Source organism: Coregonus lavaretus (assembly GCF_964263955.1).
Source record: "Coregonus lavaretus genome assembly, chromosome: 18".
NCBI classification, from domain to species: Eukaryota; Metazoa; Chordata; class Actinopteri; order Salmoniformes; family Salmonidae; genus Coregonus; species Coregonus lavaretus.
The window spans coordinates 6,789,652-6,811,405 of NC_140005.1; the positions used below are offsets into that span (position 1 = coordinate 6,789,652).

General features: G+C 43.0%; 1 protein-coding gene across 1 annotated transcript in view; it reads left to right on the forward strand.

Annotated features, from left to right (window-relative positions):
* Window positions 1-6,272: 6,272 nt before the first annotated feature.
* The window catches only part of LOC311145961 (echinoderm microtubule-associated protein-like 1), a 64,785-nt gene continuing 49,303 nt past the window's right edge, over window positions 6,273-21,754 (forward strand). Inside the window, exon 1 of the mRNA XM_084182364.1 lies at window positions 6,273-6,755. Within this exon, the coding sequence (XP_084038490.1) occupies window positions 6,689-6,755 (67 nt within the window). The 5' untranslated portion in view covers window positions 6,273-6,688. The remainder of the gene's footprint in view (window positions 6,756-21,754) is intronic.

Sequence of the window (21,754 nt, forward strand, 5' to 3'; positions counted from 1 at the left end):
ATACTGGCTAGTCATGTTAGGATACTGGCTGGTCATGTTAGGATACTGGCTAGTCATGTTAGGATACTGGCTGGTCATGTTAGGATACTGGCTGGTCATGTTAGGATACTGGCTGGTCATGTTAGGATACTGGCTAGTCATGTTAGGATACTGGCTAGTCATGTTAGGATACTGGCTGGTCATGTTAGGATACTGGCTGGTCATGTTAGGATACTGGCTGGTCATGTTAGGATACTGGCTAGTCATGTTATGATACTGGCTGGTCATGTTAGGATACTGGCTAGTCATGTTAGGATACTGGCTGGTCATGTTAGGATACTGGCTAGTCATGTTAGGATACTGGCTGGTCATGTTAGGATACTGGCTGGTCATGTTAGGATACTGGCTGGTCATGTTAGGATACTGGCTAGTAATGTTAGGATACTGGCTAGTCATGTTAGGATACTGGCTGGTCATGTTAGGATACTGGCTAGTAATGTTAGGATACTGGCTGGTCATGTTAGGATACTGGCTGGTCACATTGTATGACAGTTCCACCAGTCACATGCCACTCCTATTATAATGAGGAAAGAATAAGGACATTTTATATGTTTTATTTATTTATTATTACAACCAGAATATTGATTTGTGGTTGGATGAACCCAACATGAGTGACTGTACAGCTGAGCATTAACAGTCCGTCACATAGTGTGGCTTCTGGGTTTTTAGGTCAAGATATTATTCCTGCCGATTTATATATACCGCAGTGACAAATATTTATGATTTTTGTTTGGACAGTTGCTGTTGCTTGGTGGTGAGACATACCGCAAACAGGGCTTGCCTGGGGAGAAATTAGCTAGGATCCAGTGGTGGAGAGAGTCAGGCAGGCTCAGGCTTTCATTTCCGAAAGAGGCTACATTTAGTTGAGGCCTGAACACAGGAGGAATGCACGCACGCGCTCACAAACACACACACACACACAAACACACACTCTCACTCACTCCACTGCTATTTCCACTCTCCCTTCCACAGATGGGAACATTAGGAGGAAAAGAGGCGATGACCTGCTGTCACACTATCCGGCTCTCACAGCCAGATGAGCCAGTGTTAGATATAATAGAATAGAGCTCCAGTCTGAGGCTCTGACAGTGTGTTGGTGTACTGCCGAGACCGCTGATTACCCCTTTTTGAACCTTGGGCCTCATCAATCCGGCTCTCTCTCTCAGCCCATCAGACAGACTAACACCATTTTGGTTACCGTTTTCCTCCAACTCATTTGTGTTCTCAGATCTCCAACAGACAAATTGGGGTTGACCTAACGTCGTCCCTAGGCTAGGGTTGACCAAATAGTTGACTACTAGGTCATTTGTGTAACTCCCCAACAACTTTTACACAAAGACAGACATTTTGGCTGCAATCCATTTGGAGCATATTGGGTGCCCTCAGATCTCTCCAAACAGGACAAATTGGGGTTGACTCTAATGTTTGACTGAGGCTAGGGGGACTTAGTTTTGTGACGCACCCTAGTAATAACACATTGGGGTCGTCAGCCCCCAGGCAGATGGTACAGTGAGGGAAAAAAGTATTTGATCCCCTGCTGATTTAGTACGTTTGCCCACTGACAAAGAAATGATCAGTCTATAATTTTAATGGTAGGTTTATTTGAACAGTGAGAGAGAGAATAACAACAAAAAAATCCAGAAAAACTCATGTCAAAAATGTTATAAATTGATTTGCATTTTAATGAGGGAAATACAGTGGGGGAAAAAAGTATTTAGTCAGCCCCCAATTGTGCAAGTTCTCCCACTTAAAAAGATGAGAGAGGCCTGTAATTTTCATCATAGGTACACGTCAACTATGACAGACAAATTGAGAGAAAAAAATTCCAGAAATTTTTTTATGAATTTATTTGCAAATTATGGTGGAAAATAAGTATTTGGTCACCTACAAACAAGCAAGATTTCTGGCTCTCACAGACCTGTAACTTCTTCTTTAAGAGGCTCCTCTGTCCTCCACTCGTTACCTGTATTAATGGCACCTGTTTGAACTTGTTATCAGTATAAAGGACACCTGTCCACAACCTCAAACAGTCACACTCCAAACTTCACTATGGCCAAGACCAAAGAGCTGTCAAAGGACACCAGAAACAAAATTGTAGACCTGCACCAGGCTGGGAAGACTGAATCTGCAATAGGTAAGCAGCTTGGTTCTAATAAATCAACTGTGGGAGCAATTATTAGGAAATGGAAGACATACAAGACCACTGATAATCTCCCTCGATCTGGGGCTCCACGCAAGATCTCACCCAGTGGGGTCAAAATGATCACAAGAACGGTGAGCAAAAATCCCAGAACCACATGGGGGGACCTAGTGAATGACCTGCAGAGAGCTGGGGCCAAAGTAACAAAGCCTACCATCAGTAACACACTACGCCGCCAGGGACTCAAATCCTGCAGTGCCAGACGTGTCCCCCTGCATAAGCCAGTACATGTCCAGGCCCGTCTGAAGTTTGCTAGAGTGCATTTGGATGATCCAGAAGAGGATTGGGAGAATGTCATATGGTCAGATGAAACCAAAATATAACTTTTTGGTAAAAACTCAACTCGTCGTGTTTGGAGGACAAAGAATGCTGAGTTGCATCCTAAGAACACCATACCTACTGTGAAGCATGGGGGTGGAAACATCATGCTTTGGGGCTGTTTTTCTGCAAAGGGACCAGGACGACTGATCCGTGTAAAGGAAATAATGAATGGGGCCATGTATCGTGAGATTTTGAGTGAAAACCTCCTTCCATCAGCAAGGGCATTGAAGATGAAATGTGGCTGGGTCTTTCAGCATGACAATGATCCCAAACACACCGCCCGGGCAACGAAGGAGTGGCTTCGTAAGAAGCATTTCAAGGTCCTGGAGTGGCCTAGCCAGTCTCCAGATCTCAACCCCATAGAAAATCTTTGGAGGGAGTTGAACGTCCGTGTAGCCCAGCGACAGCCCCAAGACATCACTGCTCTAGAGGAGATCTGCATGGAGGAATGGGCCAAAATACCAGCAACAGTGTGTGAAAACCTTGTGAAGGCTTACAGAAAATGTTTGACCTGTGTCATTGCCAACAAAGGGTATATAACAAAGTCGAGCTCTTTGGCATCAACTCAACTCGCCGTGTTTGGAGGAGGAGGAATGCTGCCTATGACCCCAAGAACACCATCCCCACCATCAAACATGGAGGTGGAAACATTATGCTTTGGGGGTGTTTTTCTGCTAAGGGGACAGGACAACTTCACCGCATCAAAGGGACGATGGACGGGGCCATGTACCGTCAAATCTTGGGTGAGAACCTCCTTCCCTCAGCCAGGGCATTGAAAATGGGTCTTGGATGGGTATTCCAGCATGACAATGACCCAAAACACACGGCCAAGGCAACAAAGGAGTGGCTCAAGAAGAAGCACATTAAGGTCCTGGAGTGGCCTAACCAGTCTCCAGACCTTAATCCCATAGAAAATCTGTGGAGGGAGCTGAAGGTTCGAGTTGCCAAACGTCAGCCTCGAAACCTTAATGACTTGGAGAAGATCTGCAAAGAGGAGTGGGACAAAATCCCTCCTGAGATGTGTGCAAACCTGGTGGCCAACTACAAGAAACGTCTGACCTCTGTGATTGCCAACAAGGGTTTTGCCACCAAGTACTAAGTCATCTTTTGCAGAGGGGTCAAATACTTATTTCCCTCATTAAAATGCAAATCAATTTTTAACATTTTTGACATGTGTTTTCTGGATTTTTTTGTTGTTATTCTGTCTCTCACTGTTCAAATAAACCTACCATTAAAATTATAGACTGATCATGTCTTTGTCAGTGGGCAAACGTACAAAATCAGCAGGGGATCAAATACTTTTTTCCCTCACTGTAGGTACATCATAGAAAATGGATGAATCCTCTAGGACAGCCATCTACCTTTGATTGTGGCTTTAATCCTGGCAGACTGGCGGGCCCTCTAATACTGCCCCAAAGCAGTGAGGGGGCTGGTGAAGGGGGGGACAGGGTGGCGGACGGGGCGCTAGGGACGGGGCGGGGGGGTGTGAGGGTTGAGGGGGAGTAGAGCCCTCCTCCAGCTGCCACCCGTGGGATACCCCTGCCTCACGCCCCTCAACCAACCACCGTATTACCTCACCCTCTCCTGCCCTAATCTAGAACTGCATTCATAAAGACTGGGGGGGGTTGGGGGGGGGCTACAGTAAAATACACTCTAATCTGACTGTATTCTAGTTCAGTCACAGTGAAGCTTTCCTCAGACAATATTGTGGTTTTCAATTGAGGGCATCTAAAGGACATACCGACCATTGTGTTTTTATACGTAGGCCTACATGTACATTGGTCTTTTTTGTGTGTGCAAATTTGTATTACATACCACTATGCCGGGATAAAAACGATTTAAATATCATCAGACAGATAAACATCTTTCAAAGGGTGTCCCCATCATTCTTATTTGTGATGCAGAAGGGAAAACATGGACAAGTGAAGGCAGCACTGCAGCATTGATACAGACCGAGAGATCCAGTAATGTTTCCAACGTCTCTGATATAAAAGCGCTAAAAGGGGGGAGCCTTGTTAGCTCCTGTAGGTTGCCAGAAAATAGAAGTGTTAGGGGGGCTTTATCCTGTTGCGTAATAGACTAGCTAGGTGGGACAGAACAGAGCGCACAGTGCAATCCCCTGAGGGGAAATAGAAGAGAACACTGAGATACCCTACCCCGGCTGTTCTAGGGTCAGTTGAAAAGCCCCTAACAAATCACTGCCATGCTCCGAGACATAGCAGTCCAGGTGGAAAACAGATCTGAGTTCTGTCCCTTCTTGCAACCATCATTAAAGCATTGTTGTGTTTTTGGCCCTGTTTTGTTTCGTGAGGCAGAACAGTGAGGAGTGTTTGAGAAGTAAATATAGGTCACAGTCATCTTTATGCATATATCTTTTCCATCCCACGCCAGGCGCATGAATAATTGAAATAGGTTTTCCCCCGTGACTGCTGCAGTCAGGAGACCCACAGTCAAAATTTAGATCCTTCCTTCCTTCCTTCCTTCCTTCCTTCCTTCCTTCCTTCCTTCCTTCCTTCCTTCCTTCCTTCCTTCCTTCCTTCCTGCCTGCCTGCCTGTGCCTGCCTGCCTGCCTGCCTGCCTGCCTGCCTGCCTGCCTGCCTGCCTGCCTGCCTGCCTGCCTGCCTGCCTGCCTGCCTGCCTGCCTGCCTGCCTTCCTTCCTTCCTTCCCTTTCTCTCCTTCTCATCCTCCCCTATCTCTTCTTTGACGGCTGCAGAAAACCCCCAGTCAAAATAGAGGCACTTTCCCTCCCTCCCTCCTTCTCTCCCCCTCTTCATCTTCTTTGATGATTACACTGTCTGCTTTAAGACCGATAAGGCTGATAATAATCATGTTTAGCTTCAATTCTGATTGTGTTCAACTACCTTCTTGTTTAGCTTCTTGGGAAAATGGTGCGGGAAGATGTGACTTCACATTTGTTTTGTGACGTTGTGATCCAAATCCCTCTCTGCCCCAGTCTGACTCCGGAGCCAAATGTTGTGGAACGTTGCAGATAGGAATGTTACGAATAGACCGGATGTGATTTCTTGTTCCGCTTGTCAGAGAGCCATGTTTGTTCTTTGTCATCTATTTCTATCTGAACCCGTTTAACTCTGACCGGTAGGTAGACTGGGACACTGTTCTTCCATAGAAGTCCCTATTCTAGTCTCAGCGACCCTCTATCTCTTCTCTGTGTTACACTTCCATCTGTCTCTGTTCTTTTTCTCCTGAATGGACAGATTCCTCTCTTCTCTTTGAGACTGAGAAAGAGCTTTATTCTATATTTGTTCATATCCGTTGGGTTTCTCTCGTATCAGTGGCTGTTTTGGGATGATTATTCTGACAGGATGGTTTCTGTCAGCAGGCTAGAAGAGCTGAACAACAAGACAGCTTCTTACTTACTACATCTAATTTCATTTCCTTCTACTAGCTGCAATTTTTCTTCTTCCTTGTTTCCCTTTATTCCCTTCCTTTCTGGTGATCATAGGTGCTCTCTCTCTCTCTCTCTCTCTCTCTCTCTCTCTCTCTCTTTCTCTTTCTCTTTCTCTGTGTCCTATCTAGGCAAGAGGGAGGATCTGTGTTTTGAAAGAGGCCCAACCCCCTCTGCTCTCACTCGTCCACAGTCAGTGAAAGTCTGGGCCGGGGAACTCTGTCCAAGGCATTATCCAAACACTCACACGCACAAACACACACACTCACTCTCTCTCTCTCTCTCTGTCTCTCTCTCTCTCTCTCATGCACACACACTCTGCTGCCAGCGCTCCACTTACAGCTCAAGCCTCTCAAATCTGTTTTTCTTGTGGAGCTCAGCACACGGTTTAACGCCACACAGCTTCAACTGGAGGGACTGAGGGAAGGAGAGGAGAGGAGAACCTGTGTTTTGAACTTCTCCCGGAGGTTCACCCCCTCTAATTTTTTTGAGTTTGTCCTCAGGACCATTCAAAGAAGAGAAGAGAGTCTGAGGTTCACATTACATAATCGTAGTGAACGGGTTGCCATGTTAACTGACACTGGTAGCCTGACCCGGGAAAACTGGATGTTGAATGGAGGAAGAGCCTCGGTGGTAGCAAGCAAGCGAAAGTAACGGGAACTCGCTGGAGGAGAGAGGGAACAAGAGAGGAGGGAGTGGAGGAGCGCGGTGGAAGTCCAGAATGGAGGACGGGTTTTCCAGCTACAGCAGCCTCTATGACACCTCTTCGCTGCTGCAGTTCTGTAACGGTAAACTCATCTCCTCCTGGTCATCAATCTGTCTGTGTGCTTAACGTGAGATGTCACCACTGCCTGATTTAAACTTAGCACCAAAGAGGTAGTCCCTGCCGGCAGGGCTGTTATTGCAGGCGTGATGGCTATTTTGCAGCTCAAGCTCGACTTAGGGCTTTGATGAAAGTGAACGTTTATCCTTGGTGCTGAGAAGATGCTGTCTTATGTGGAAGACATAGATGGGATTGTAGGCTATAACATGAACCTAATTCAGACGTAGCTGGGAACAATATTACAATTTAGAGTTGAACCATGCGAAAATAATATCAAACACCCGCCGAGGAAATGTTTCTGCCAAGAATCTGGGTCGAAGGATTGTCAACACGCTCTGCAAAAAATGTCAACCAGCAGGGAAAAAAAGATAATGATCTGGATGAGGAAATGGATAAGGGATTTAACCAGATGTCTGGTCTGTGGCTCCTGTGTTCTCATAAAGCGTTGTGGATGTGCTGATTGTCATCCGCTTGTATGCTGGACAGTTCAAGTGTGATAGCTGGAGACAGGAAGTGGAGTTGGGGTTGCAGGTTATTAGTAGAGTGAGTGAAGGTGCATGACACATCACTTTGTCACAACCAATCAATATCTCTTCTCAACACAGCCTGACGTCTGCCCAGATACAGGAGACACTGTCTGACATTCTTACTTAAGAGCTCTGCTGAGCCAAAGGGAGTAGGTTGCCTCTAGACGCTGGTCTTGTTTTACATTTTGTATTTCATCCACCAATGGTTAAGGTTAGGATTTGGATAGGGGAAGCTATTCCTAGATCTGTACCATGTAGCAAAATAAACAGAATACTCAAACATCATCTAATGACGTGGTTGGTTAATGAATTATAGAAGGTTGACGTTATAGAACTTAATTACCATTGTTGAGAAATGAGACAACCAATGACATTTACAAAGTCAAGTCCTGAACAGAACTGATGCTGAAGTGTGCTGTGTGGTGTGCAGGACTTGGTGATAATGTCAATGATTAACTCAGGCATGCTGGGTTACCTGAAAAACAGGTGTAAGCTGGTTCAAAAGAAATAAAGCTTCCTCCTCCGAGGATGATGTTGACCTTTCACACTGTCAATAATGATCCTGTAATCTGACAGAAAGAAGAAAGGTTATTGCAATGTGACATACTGTTTAATCGCTGTCACACTAAAGGGTGTTTAATAATTCAAATAAGTGCAAGAATCAAGTCAAAATCACCTTTCACACTGTTGTCAAACACAAAAATATTTACTAAAGTCTCTGGGTTTTGAATGTTCTCAAGTCTCCCAATTGGCACAGAACCACGCCCTACTCTGACGTGGTTGACATTTTCTAATTCTGTAGTGGGTTAATGACACTTCTGTGTAAGCGAAAAGCCTGCAAGCGCTTCAAAACACTGCCTTACACGGTTTGTAATTACTTCAGAAAGTTCCCTCTTACAAGCCAGAAGACGAAACATACCAAGCTGTTGTGAATCTGTTGCCAGGGATTTTCCAATGTTCTCTCACTAGAAAAACTCACTGTCACACTGACTGAGGGGCGTGGTTCATATCAGGCGAGAGGGCCTCATTGTTCCAACACACGACTTCGTTGAGTGTGTAGTCTGGAGGCGCTGAGATCACCCAATGGTGCGTTGGCCAGCTGTAGAACTGTCTGTAAAAGTCATGTCATTTTGTTCTTGAACGCTTCATTTGTTAGCCAACCAGACTAATGGCAGGGGGACTGGGTCAGCGACTCAACAAACTAGAAAAGCATTATTTTGTCCTGAGGAGATGGGCTACTAAGGGAAATTAGCCCCATTAGTAGTGCAGTAGTCCAATTATCAGGGAACTGTATTTCTAGAAGAGGATCTACAGTGTTGAATGTATCCTCCACAACTCTGGAATGCCTTTAATACTGGCAGTGGATCAGCTGGTCATATCCACTTAGTGTTGTTATGAATGATCAGCTAATAGACGACGACCTGGTAAATCCAGAGAATTCACTCTCTTTCCCTGGCAACAAGATGGAAGTTCCTTCAGATTTCACCAGACATCCTTGTCACTGCCCTACATCCCCGCTCCTCTAGGGCCTACTGTGCTGGCCCTACCCACAGCATCACCAATGTCGCCAAGAGATTGGTACTTGGCACAGTAACCAACAGAGTGGCACAGTCCCCCCCCCCCCCCCCCCCCCCCCCTGTAAAGCCGTTAACCAAAGCATGTGCAACGGGGCTGGTTGAAGAAACCTGTTTGGGTTGTTAAAGCAGCGTCAGGATGACCTCACCTAGCAGCCTTTCTTTTCCTCCTCCTGGCTAATGTTCTGTTGTCGGATACGAAGCCATTAACTGCTCCGCTCCAGGGGACTGTGGAGCGTCTTGTCTGAAACCGCAGACTGGCTGAGTGGCTGTAGCTGCCCTCACTGTTGCCAGTTCAGAAATTATTCTACTTATGTAATGCCAACCGTCTGATCGCCATGTGATGTATGAATCATCTGCTTTTATAACATGGTGTACACTACCTAGCAGTGCTCATTTTGGCCCAGTCAGATATAGTGTAGTGGTAAGAGGAGTTATTAACCCAGTCAGATATAGTGTAGTGGTAAGAGGAGTTATTTACCCAGTCAGATATAGTGTAGTGGTAAGAGGAGTTATTAACCAGTCAGATATAGTGTAGTGGTAAGAGGAGTTATTAACCCAGTCAGATATAGTGTAGTGGTGAGAGGAGTTATTAACCCAGTCAGATATAGTGTAGTGGTGAGAGGAGTTATTAACCCAGTCAGATATAGTGTAGTGACGAGGAGTTATTAACCCAGTCAGATATAGTGTAGTGGTAAGAGGAGTTATTAACCCAGTCAGATATAGTGTAGTGGTAAGAGGAGTTATTAACCCAGTCAGATATAGTGTAGTGGTAAGAGGAGTTATTAACCAGTCAGATATAGTGTAGTGGTAAGAGGAGTTATTAACCAGTCAGATATAGTGTAGTGGTAAGAGGAGTTATTAACCAGTCAGATATAGTGTAGTGGTAAGAGGAGTTATTAACCCAGTCAGATATAGTGTAGTGGTAAGAGGAGTTATTAACCCAGTCAGATATAGTGTAGTGGTAAGAGGAGTTATTAACCAGTCAGATATAGTGTAGTGGTAAGAGGAGTTATTAACCCAGTCAGATATAGTGTAGTGGTAAGAGGAGTTATTAACCAGTCAGATATAGTGTAGTGGTGAGAGGAGTTATTAACCAGTCAGATATAGTGTAGTGGTAAGAGGAGTTATTAACCAGTCAGATATAGTGTAGTGGTAAGAGGAGTTATTAACCAGTCAGATATAGTGTAGTGGTGAGAGGAGTTATTAACCAGTCAGATATAGTGTAGTGGTAAGAGGAGTTATTAACCAGTCAGATATAGTGTAGTGGTAAGAGGAGTTATTAACCAGTCAGATATAGTGTAGTGGTAAGAGGGGTTATTAACCAGTCAGATATAGTGTAGTGGTGAGAGGAGTTATTAACCCAGTCAGATATAGTGTAGTGGTAAGAGGAGTTATTAACCAGTCAGATATAGTGTAGTGGTAAGAGGAGTTATTAACCCAGTCAGATATAGTGTAGTGGTTAGAGGAGTTATTAACCCAGTCAGATATAGTGTAGTGGTAAGAGGAGTTATTAACCAGTCAGATATAGTGTAGTGGTAAGAGGAGTTATTAACCAGTCAGATATAGTGTAGTGGTGAGAGGAGTTATTAACCAGTCAGATATAGTGTAGTGGTAAGAGGAGTTATTAACCCAGTCAGATATAGTGTAGTGGTGAGAGGAGTTATTAACCCAGTCAGATATAGTGTAGTGGTAAGAGGAGCTATTAACCAGTCAGATATAGTGTAGTGACGAGGAGTTATTTATCCAGTCAGATATAGTGTAGTGGTTAGAGGAGTTATTAACCCAGTCAGATATAGTGTAGTGGTGAGAGGAGTTATTTACCCAGTCAGATATAGTGTAGTGGTGAGAGGGGTTATTAACCCAGTCAGATATAGTGTAGTGGTTAGAGGAGTTATTAACCCAGTCAGATATAGTGTAGTGGTTAGAGGAGTTATTAACCAGTCAGATATAGTGTAGTGGTTAGAGGAGTTATTAACCCAGTCAGATATAGTGTAGTGGTAAGAGGAGTTATTAACCCAGTCAGATATAGTGTAGTGGTTAGAGGAGTTATTAACCCAGTCAGATATAGTGTAGTGGTTAGAGGAGTTATTAACCCAGTCAGATATAGTGTAGTGGTAAGAGGAGTTATTAAGCCAGTCAGATATAGTGTAGTGGTGAGAGGAGTTATTAACCCAGTCAGATATAGTGTAGTGGTAAGAGGAGTTATTAACCCAGTCAGATATAGTGTAGTGGTAAGAGGAGTTATTAACCCAGTCAGATATAGTGTAGTGGTAAGAGGAGTTATTAACCCAGTCAGATATAGTGTAGTGGTAAGAGGAGTTATTAACCAGTCAGATATAGTGTAGTGGTGAGAGGAGTTATTAACCAGTCAGATATAGTGTAGTGGTGAGAGGGGTTATTAACCCAGTCAGATATAGTGTAGTGGTAGGAGGAGTTATTAACCCAGTCAGATATAGTGTAGTGGTGAGAGGAGTTATTTACCCAGTCAGATATAGTGTAGTGGTAAGAGGAGTTATTAACCAGTCAGATATAGTGTAGTGGTGAGAGGAGTTATTAACCCAGTCAGATATAGTGTAGTGGTAAGAGGAGTTATTAACCAGTCAGATATAGTGTAGTGGTGAGAGGAGTTATTAACCCAGTCAGATATAGTGTAGTGGTAAGAGGAGTTATTAACCCAGTCAGATATAGTGTAGTGGTTAGAGGAGTTATTTACCCAGTCAGATATAGTGTAGTGGTAAGAGGTGTTATTAACCAGTCAGATATAGTGTAGTGGTAAGAGGAGTTATTAACCAGTCAGATATAGTGTAGTGGTTAGAGGAGTTATTTACCCAGTCAGATATAGTGTAGTGGTGAGAGGAGTTATTAACCCAGTCAGATATAGTGTAGTGGTGAGAGGAGTTATTTACCCAGTCAGATATAGTGTAGTGGTGAGAGGAGTTATTAACCCAGTCAGATATAGTGTAGTGGTTAGAGGAGTTATTAACCCAGTCAGATATAGTGTAGTGGTAAGAGGAGTTATTAACCCAGTCAGATATAGTGTAGTGGTGAGAGGAGTTATTAACCCAGTCAGATATAGTGTAGTGGTGAGAGGAGTTATTAACCCAGTCAGATATAGTGTAGTGGTGAGAGGAGTTATTTACCCAGTCAGATATAGTGTAGTGGTAAGAGGAGTTATTAACCCAGTCAGATATAGTGTAGTGGTAAGAGGAGTTATTAACCCAGTCAGATATAGTGTAGTGGTAAGAGGGGTTATTAACCCAGTCAGATATAGTGTAGTGGTAAGAGGGGTTATTAACCCAGTCAGATATAGTGTAGTGGTGAGAGGGGTTATTTACCCAGTCAGATATAGTGTAGCGGTAAGAGGAGTTATTAAGCCAGTCAGATATAGTGTAGTGGTGAGAGGAGTTATTAACCCAGTCAGATATAGTGTAGTGGTGAGAGGAGTTATTAAGCCAGTCAGATATAGTGTAGTGGTGAGAGGGGTTATTTACCCAGTCAGATATAGTGTAGTGGTAAGAGGAGTTATTAAGCCAGTCAGATATAGTGTAGTGGTAAGAGGAGTTATTAACCCAGTCAGATATAGTGTAGTGGTGAGAGGGGTTATTTACCCAGTCAGATATAGTGTAGTGGTAAGAGGAGTTATTAAGCCAGTCAGATATAGTGTAGTGGTGAGAGGAGTTATTAACCCAGTCAGATATAGTGTAGTGGTGAGAGGAGTTATTAACCCAGTCAGATATAGTGTAGTGGTGAGAGGAGTTATTAACCCAGTCAGATATAGTGTAGTGGTAAGAGGAGTTATTTACCCAGTCAGATATAGTGTAGTGGTGAGAGGAGTTATTTACCCAGTCAGATATAGTGTAGTGGTAAGAGGAGTTATTAACCAGTCAGATATAGTGTAGTGGTAAGAGGAGTTATTAACCCAGTCAGATATAGTGTAGTGGTGAGAGGGGTTATTTACCCAGTCAGATATAGTGTAGTGACGAGGAGTTATTTACCCAGTCAGATATAGTGTAGTGGTAAGAGGAGTTATTAACCCAGTCAGATATAGTGTAGTGGTAAGAGGAGTTATTAACCCAGTCAGATATAGTGTAGTGGTGAGAGGAGTTATTAACCCAGTCAGATATAGTGTAGTGGTAAGAGGAGTTATTAACCAGTCAGATAGTGTAGTGGTAAGATGAGTTATTAACCCAGTCAGATATAGTGGAGTGATGAAGAGTTATTAACCAGTCAGATATAGTGTAGTGGTAAGAGGAGTTATTAACCCAGTCAGATATAGTGTAGTGGTAAGAGGAGTTATTAACCAGTCAGATAGTGTAGTGGTAAGATGAGTTATTAACCCAGTCAGATATAGTGGAGTGATGAGGAGTTATTAACCAGTCAGATATAGTGTAGTGGTAAGAGGAGTTATTAACCCAGTCAGATATAGTGTAGTGGTGAGAGGAGTTATTTACCCAGTCAGATATAGTGTAGTGGTAAGAGGAGTTATTAACCAGTCAGATAGTGTAGTGGTAAGATGAGTTATTAATCCAGTCAGATATAGTGTGGTGGTAAGAGGAGTTATTAACCAGTCAGATAGTGTAGTGGTAAGAGGAGTTATTAACCCAGTCAGATATAGTGTAGTGGTGAGAGGAGTTATTAACCCAGTCAGATATAGTGTAGTGGTTAGAGGAGTTATTAACCCAGTCAGATATAGTGTAGTGGTGAGAGGGGTTATTTACCCAGTCAGATATAGTGTAGTGGTAAGAGGAGTTATTAAGCCAGTCAGATATAGTGTAGTGGTGAGAGGAGTTATTTACCCAGTCAGATATAGTGTAGTGGTAAGAGGAGTTATTAACCCAGTCAGATATAGTGTAGTGGTGAGAGGAGTTATTAACCCAGTCAGATATAGTGTAGTGGTGAGAGGAGTTATTAACCCAGTCAGATATAGTGTAGTGGTGAGAGGAGTTATTAACCCAGTCAGATATAGTGTAGTGGTAAGAGGAGTTATTTACCCAGTCAGATATAGTGTAGTGGTGAGAGGAGTTATTTACCCAGTCAGATATAGTGTAGTGGTAAGAGGAGTTATTAACCAGTCAGATATAGTGTAGTGGTAAGAGGAGTTATTAACCCAGTCAGATATAGTGTAGTGACGAGGAGTTATTTACCCAGTCAGATATAGTGTAGTGGTAAGAGGAGTTATTAACCCAGTCAGATATAGTGTAGTGGTAAGAGGAGTTATTAACCAGTCAGATATAGTGTAGTGGTAAGAGGAGTTATTAACCCAGTCAGATATAGTGTAGTGGTGAGAGGGGTTATTTACCCAGTCAGATATAGTGTAGTGACGAGGAGTTATTTACCCAGTCAGATATAGTGTAGTGGTAAGAGGAGTTATTAACCCAGTCAGATATAGTGTAGTGGTAAGAGGAGTTATTAACCAGTCAGATATAGTGTAGTGGTAAGAGGGGTTATTAACCAGTCAGATATAGTGTAGTGGTAAGAGGGGTTATTAACCCAGTCAGATATAGTGTAGTGGTAAGAGGAGTTATTAACCAGTCAGATATAGTGTAGTGGTGAGAGGAGTTATTAACCCAGTCAGATATAGTGTAGTGACGAGGAGTTATTAACCCAGTCAGATATAGTGTAGTGGTAAGAGGGGTTATTAACCCAGTCAGATATAGTGTAGTGGTAAGAGGAGTTATTAACCAGTCAGATATAGTGTAGTGGTGAGAGGAGTTATTTACCCAGTCAGATATAGTGTAGTGGTGAGAGGAGTTATTAACCCAGTCAGATATAGTGTAGTGGTAAGAGGGGTTATTAACCCAGTCAGATATAGTGTAGTGGTGAGAGGAGTTATTAACCCAGTCAGATATAGTGTAGTGGTAAGAGGAGTTATTAACCCAGTCAGATATATTGTAGTGGTGAGAGGAGTTATTAACCCAGTCAGATATAGTGTAGTGGTGAGAGGAGTTATTAACCCAGTCAGATATAGTGTAGTGGTAAGAGGAGTTATTAACCCAGTCAGATATAGTGTAGTGGTGAGAGGGGTTACTAACCAGTCAGATATAGTGTAGTGGTGAGAGGAGTTATTTACCCAGTCAGATATAGTGTAGTGACGAGGAGTTATTTACCCAGTCAGATATAGTGTAGTGGTGAGAGGAGTTATTTACCCAGTCAGATATAGTGTAGTGGTAAGAGGAGTTATTAACCCAGTCAGATATAGTGTAGTGGTGAGAGGAGTTATTTACCCAGTCAGATATAGTGTAGTGACGAGGAGTTATTTACCCAGTCAGATATAGTGTAGTGGTAAGAGGAGTTATTAACCCAGTCAGATATAGTGTAGTGGTAAGAGGAGTTATTAACCAGTCAGATATAGTGTAGTGGTAAGAGGGGTTATTAACCAGTCAGATATAGTGTAGTGGTAAGAGGGGTTATTAACCCAGTCAGATATAGTGTAGTGGTAAGAGGAGTTATTAACCCAGTCAGATATAGTGTAGTGGTAAGAGGAGTTATTAACCCAGTCAGATATAGTGTAGTGGTAAGAGGAGTTATTAATCCAGTCAGATATAGTGTAGTGGTGAGAGGAGTTATTAACCCAGTCAGATATAGTGTAGTGGTAAGAGGAGTTATTAACCCAGTCAGATATAGTGTAGTGGTGAGAGGGGTTATTAACCCAGTCAGATATAGTGTAGTGGTAAGAGGGGTTATTAACCCAGTCAGATATAGTGTAGTGGTGAGAGGAGTTATTTACCCAGTCAGATATAGTGTAGTGACGAGGAGTTATTTACCCAGTCAGATATAGTGTAGTGGTAAGAGGAGTTATTAACCCAGTCAGATATAGTGTAGTGGTAAGAGGAGTTATTAACCAGTCAGATATAGTGTAGTGGTGAGAGGGGTTATTAACCAGTCAGATATAGTGTAGTGACGAGGAGTTATTTACCCAGTCAGATATAGTGTAGTGGTAAGAGGAGTTATTAACCCAGTCAGATATAGTGTAGTGGTAAGAGGAGTTATTAACCAGTCAGATATAGTGTAGTGGTAAGAGGAGTTATTAACCCAGTCAGATATAGTGTAGTGGTAAGAGGAGTTATTAACCCAGTCAGATATAGTGTAGTGGTTAGAGGAGTTATTAACCCAGTCAGATATAGTGTAGTGGTGAGAGGAGTTATTAACCCAGTCAGATATAGTGTAGTGGTGAGAGGAGTTATTAACCAGTCAGATATAGTGTAGTGGTAAGAGGAGTTATTAACCCAGTCAGATATAGTGTAGTGGTGAGAGGAGTTATTAAGCCAGTCAGATATAGTGTAGTGGTAAGAGGAGTTATTAACCCAGTCAGATATAGTGTAGTGGTAAGAGGAGTTATTAACCCAGTCAGATATAGTGTAGTGGTGAGAGGAGTTATTTACCCAGTCAGATATAGTGTAGTGGTAAGAGGAGTTATTAACCAGTCAGATATAGTGTAGTGGTAAGAGGAGTTATTAACCAGTCAGATATAGTGTAGTGGTAAGAGGGGTTATTAACCAGTCAGATATAGTGTAGTGGTAAGAGGGGTTATTAACCAGTCAGATATAGTGTAGTGGTTAGAGGAGTTATTAACCAGTCAGATATAGTGTAGTGGTAGGAGGAGTTATTAACCAGTCAGATATAGTGTAGTGGTAAGAGGAGTTATTAACCCAGTCAGATATAGTGTAGTGGTGAGAGGAGTTATTAACCAGTCAGATATAGTGTAGTGGTAGGAGGAGTTATTAACCAGTCAGATATAGTGTAGTGGTAAGAGGAGTTATTAACCCAGTCAGATATAGTGTAGTGGTAAGAGGGGTTATTAACCAGTCAGATATAGTGTAGTGGTAAGAGGGGTTATTAACCAGTCAGATATAGTGTAGTGGTAAGAGGAGTTATTTACCCAGTCAGATATAGTGTAGTGGTAAGAGGGGTTATTTACCCAGTCAGATATAGTGTAGTGGTAAGAGGGGTTATTAACCCAGTCAGATATAGTGTAGTGGTAAGAGGGGTTATTAACCCAGTCAGATATATTGTAGTGGTGAGAGGGGTTATTTACCCAGTCAGATATAGTGTAGTGGTGAGAGGAGTTATTAACCCAGTCAGATATAGTGTAGTGGTGAGAGGAGTTATTTACCCAGTCAGATATAGTGTAGTGGTAAGAGGGGTTATTAACCCAGTCAGATATATTGTAGTGGTGAGAGGAGTTATTTACCCAGTCAGATATATTGTAGTGGTGAGAGGGGTTATTTACCCAGTCAGATATAGTGTAGTGGTGAGAGGAGTTATTAACCAGTCAGATATATTGTAGTGGTGAGAGGGGTTATTTACCCAGTCAGATATAGTGTAGTGGTAAGAGGGGTTATTAACCCAGTCAGATATAGTGTAGTGGTAAGAGGAGTTATTAACCAGTCAGATATAGTGTAGTGGTGAGAGGGGTTATTTACCCAGTCAGATATAGTGTAGTGGTAAGAGGGGTTATTAACCAGTCAGATATAGTGTAGTGGTAAGAGGAGTTATTAACCCAGTCAGATATAGTGTAGTGGTGAGAGAAGTTATTAACCAGTCAGATATAGTGTAGTGGTGAGAGGAGTTATTAACCCAGTCAGATATAGTGTAGTGGTAAGAGGAGTTACAGTGCTGTGAAAAAGTGTTTGCCCCCTTTCTAATTTTCTCTACTTTTGCATATTTGTGATACTGAATGTTATCAGATCTTCAACCAACACCTAATATTAGATAAAGGGAACATAAGTGAACAAATAACACAACAATTACATAAAGTTATGCAACACCCAATTCCCCTGTGTGAAAAAGTAATTTCCCCCTTACACTCAATAACTGGTTGTGCCACCTTTAGCTGCAATGACTCCAACCAAATGCTTCCTGTAGTTGTTGATCAGTCTCTCACGTCGCTGTGGAGGAATTTTGGCCCACTCTTCCATGCAGAACTGCTTTAACTCAGTGACGTGTGGGTTTTCAAGCATGAACTGCTCGTTTCAAGTCCTGCCACAACATCTCAATTGGGATTAGGTCTGCAGTGTTTGGTTTTCGCCAGGCATAATGGGACCCATCTCGCCCAAAAAGTTGACTCAAGTTTGCCAAAAAGCACCTGGATGATCATCAAGACTCTTGGAAGAACGTTCTATGGACAGATGATTCAAAAGTATAAGTTTTTGGACGACATGGTTCCAGTAATGCCTGGCGAAAACCAAACTCTGCATTCCACAGTAAGAACATCATACCAAAGGTCAAGCATGGTGGTGGTGGTGTGATGGTTTGGGGATGCTTTGCTGCCTCAGGACCTGGACGACTTGCCTTAATAGAAGGAACCATGAATTCTGCTCAGTATTAGAGAATTCTACAGGAGAATGTCAGACCATCCGTCATCAGTAGGCTACTGGTAATGTTACCAGGGTTACATTCAGCAGGCTACTGGTAATGTTACCAGGGTTACGTTCAGTAGGCTACTGGTAATGTTACCAGGGTTACGTTCAGTATGCTACTGGTAATGTTACCAGGGTTACATTCAGCAGGCTACTGGTAATGTTACCAGGGTTACGTTCAGTAGGCTACTGGTAATGTTACCAGGGTTACGTTCTGTAGGCTACTGGTAATGTTACCAGGGTTACGTTCAGTAGGCTACTGGTAATGTTACCAGGGTTACGTTCAGTAGGCTTACTGGTAATGTTACCAGGGTTACGTTCAGTAGGCTACTGGTAATGTTACCAGGGTTACGTTCAGCAGGCTACTGGTAATGTTACCAGGGTTACGTTCAGCAGGCTACTGGTAATGTTACCAGGGCCACGTTCAGTAGGCTACTGGTAATGTTACCAGGGTTACGTTCAGTAGGCTACTGGTAATGTTACCAGGGTTACGTTCAGTATGCTACTGGTAATGTTACCAGGGTTACGTTCAGCAGGCTACTGGTAATGTTACCAGGGCTACGTTCAGCAGGTTACTGGTAATGTTACCAGGGTTACGTTCAGTAGGGTACTGGTAATGTTACCAGGGTTACGTTCAGTAGGCTACTGGTAATGTTACCAGGGTTACGTTCAGCAGGTTACTGTTAATGTTACCAGGGTTACGTTCAGCAGGCTACTGGTAATGTTACCAGGGCTACGTTCAGCAGGCTACTGGTAATGTTACCAGGGTTACGTTCAACAGGTTACTGGTAATGTTACCAGGGTTACGTTCAGTAGACTACTGGTAATTTTACCAGGGCCACGTTCAGCAGTTTACTGGTAATGTTACCAGGGCTACGTTCAGTAGGCTACTGGTAATGTTACCAGGGCCACGTTCCGTTGCAAAACAAACTCAAACATTGCAGATAGAAATTTCCTGAATAGAGCTGACATTATTCCTTATTCAACATGTCAGAGAGGCATGTTTGTTCCACATAGCATATTTATATCTGAACGTTCCAAAACGTTGCGTCCTGCTGAACGCGCCCCCAGGTTGTTAGCTATATCTAGCCAATGAGGTTACATGACAGAACAAGGTGTAGCCTAAACAAATGGTTAACGGTCATGTCCGCAAGTAGCCTAATTTTAGACCGGCCCGCGATATGTTTTATGAATGTAAAATGTGGCCTGTCAATGCACGATAGAAAGAAGAAGAAAAAACGTAGCGTCGGTATTATGGGTCATATCTCTTGAACGGTAAGGGCTAGAATTAAGCCGAGGAAAAGGAGACTTGGCTACGTTCCTATGCGTTGCAGTGGAGAAAGTGGGAAGGTTGAGCAAGACTACAAATTCAAACACTGCCTACTTTTCTATATACTTAAGGGAGCTAGACGATTGTTTTACTATTAAACTCAACGCTGCTATTGTTTTTAATTTCGTAAAGCTGCTTGTGTTTCTTAACCAGGCAAAGGGTAGCTTACTAGAAGGCTGGTGGTGACTGGTTAGCTACAGGGAAACCAAGAGTCGCCTGGGTTGTGGGTAAAATCGGAGGCGGGAGCCGGAGCGGAGCCTGTCTGCCCGCACCCATCGCTTGCTCCCCCGCAGCTCACCAGCTGATGTAGGCTAGGCTGTGTGTGCCGGGTGTGGCGCGTCCTTCCCCCTGTTGAACAGAACAGCACTGCTCATCTCTGCTGCTAATATTAATTGTGCTTATCACTGAAAAGCTCTCAATCTCTCCAAAAACTCTTGTCCAGTCCACTTCGTAGTCCGATTTTAGTCACAATTTTAGTCAACTGAAATGAAAAATCATTTTTGTTTAGTTATAGTTTTTTTTCTGGGTTTGTTTAGTCAGATATAGTTGCGTCAATTGCCACAGAAAAATATGTTTTTGACGACTATTTTTGTCACTTTTTGATGATGAAATGAACACTGCTACCTGTACCTTTATCCTCAGTGTGATGATAGTCTTACTGAAAGGGCTTGGTTCATGGTAGTATGAAGCAGCACCATGAATACATGGAGGGACTGAAAGTAAAAGTTATATATTTTCTGATTCAATCCATAAGATCTTTGCCTGCGTTATTCAAATGCAATAAGTCTAATTCATCAATGTCTAAGTGTCCAGTAAAACAGATATACTGGAGAAGTTAACATCTGTTTCATCAAACATCGGGCAAGTCATTTCATGTTGTGTATCATACATACATACAGTGACAGCATGGCCGTGATTTTCCTTTCATCAACCCACGATGACCCTTATTAAACTATGGAACACGGTGTCATCAACCCACGATGACCCTTATTAAACTATGGAATACTGTGTCATCAACCCACGATGACCCTTATTAAACTATGGAACACGGTGTCATCAACCCACGATGACCCTTATTAAACTATGGAAGACGGTGTCATCAACCCACGATGACCCTTATTAAACTATGGAACACTGTGTCATCAACCCACGATGACCCTTATTAAACTATGGAACACTGTGTCACCAACCCACGATGACCCTTATTAACTATGGAACACTGTGTCACCAACCCACGATGACCCTTATTAAACACGGTGTCATCAACCCACGATGACCCTTATTAACTATGGAACACGGCATCATCAACCCACAATGACCCTTATTAACTATGGAACACGGCATCATCAACCCACGATGACCCTTATTAACTTTGGAACACGGCGTCATCAACCCACGATGACCCTTATTAAACTATGGAACACGGTGTCATCAACCCACGATGACCCTTATTAAACTATGGAACACGGCGTCATCAACCCACGATGACCCTTATTAAACTATGGAACACGGCGTCATCAACCCACGATGACCCTTATTAAACTATGGAACACGGCGTCATCAACCCACGATGACCCTTATTAAACTATGGAACACGCAGAGAACAGCGTAAAGGCGCGTGCTAAATATATGTCTGAAATACATAGTGTAGCTAATGCTTCCTGAGGTGCCCTACTGTGAGGATGAGTGTAATAAGGAGGTTAGTGACAGCAGGTCATCGCCTCTTTTCCTCGTAATGTTCCCATCTGTGGAAGGGAGAGTGGAAATAGCAGTGAGAGTGTCTGTGTTTGGGGAGGGGGCGGGGGATGGAAGTATAAGCCGCTAGCATTTTGAATGTGTAAGATGCAGACAGATAATGAGGTCATGAAACACATGCAGGGGGAATACAACTCCTCCACACAAGCATTCCTTGAGCTGCATTTCATGCGTATGAATAACAATGGGAGAGCATGATAAAAGTGCAATGTTCTATTGGATGTGTGGAAGTGTTGGTGCGAGAGGTATTCTACTGCTGGGGCTTTGCAGTTTAGTACAGGGAGCTGGAGGGGTCATAAATCATCAAACTTTCAGCAGCAAGATTCCGGGGAGAAGCTGTTTAGTGCTCTGGTTAACGTTGAGGAGGTATCTCCTCATTCCTCGTCTGGGTCGTGCTCGTTGGATACCAACCGAAA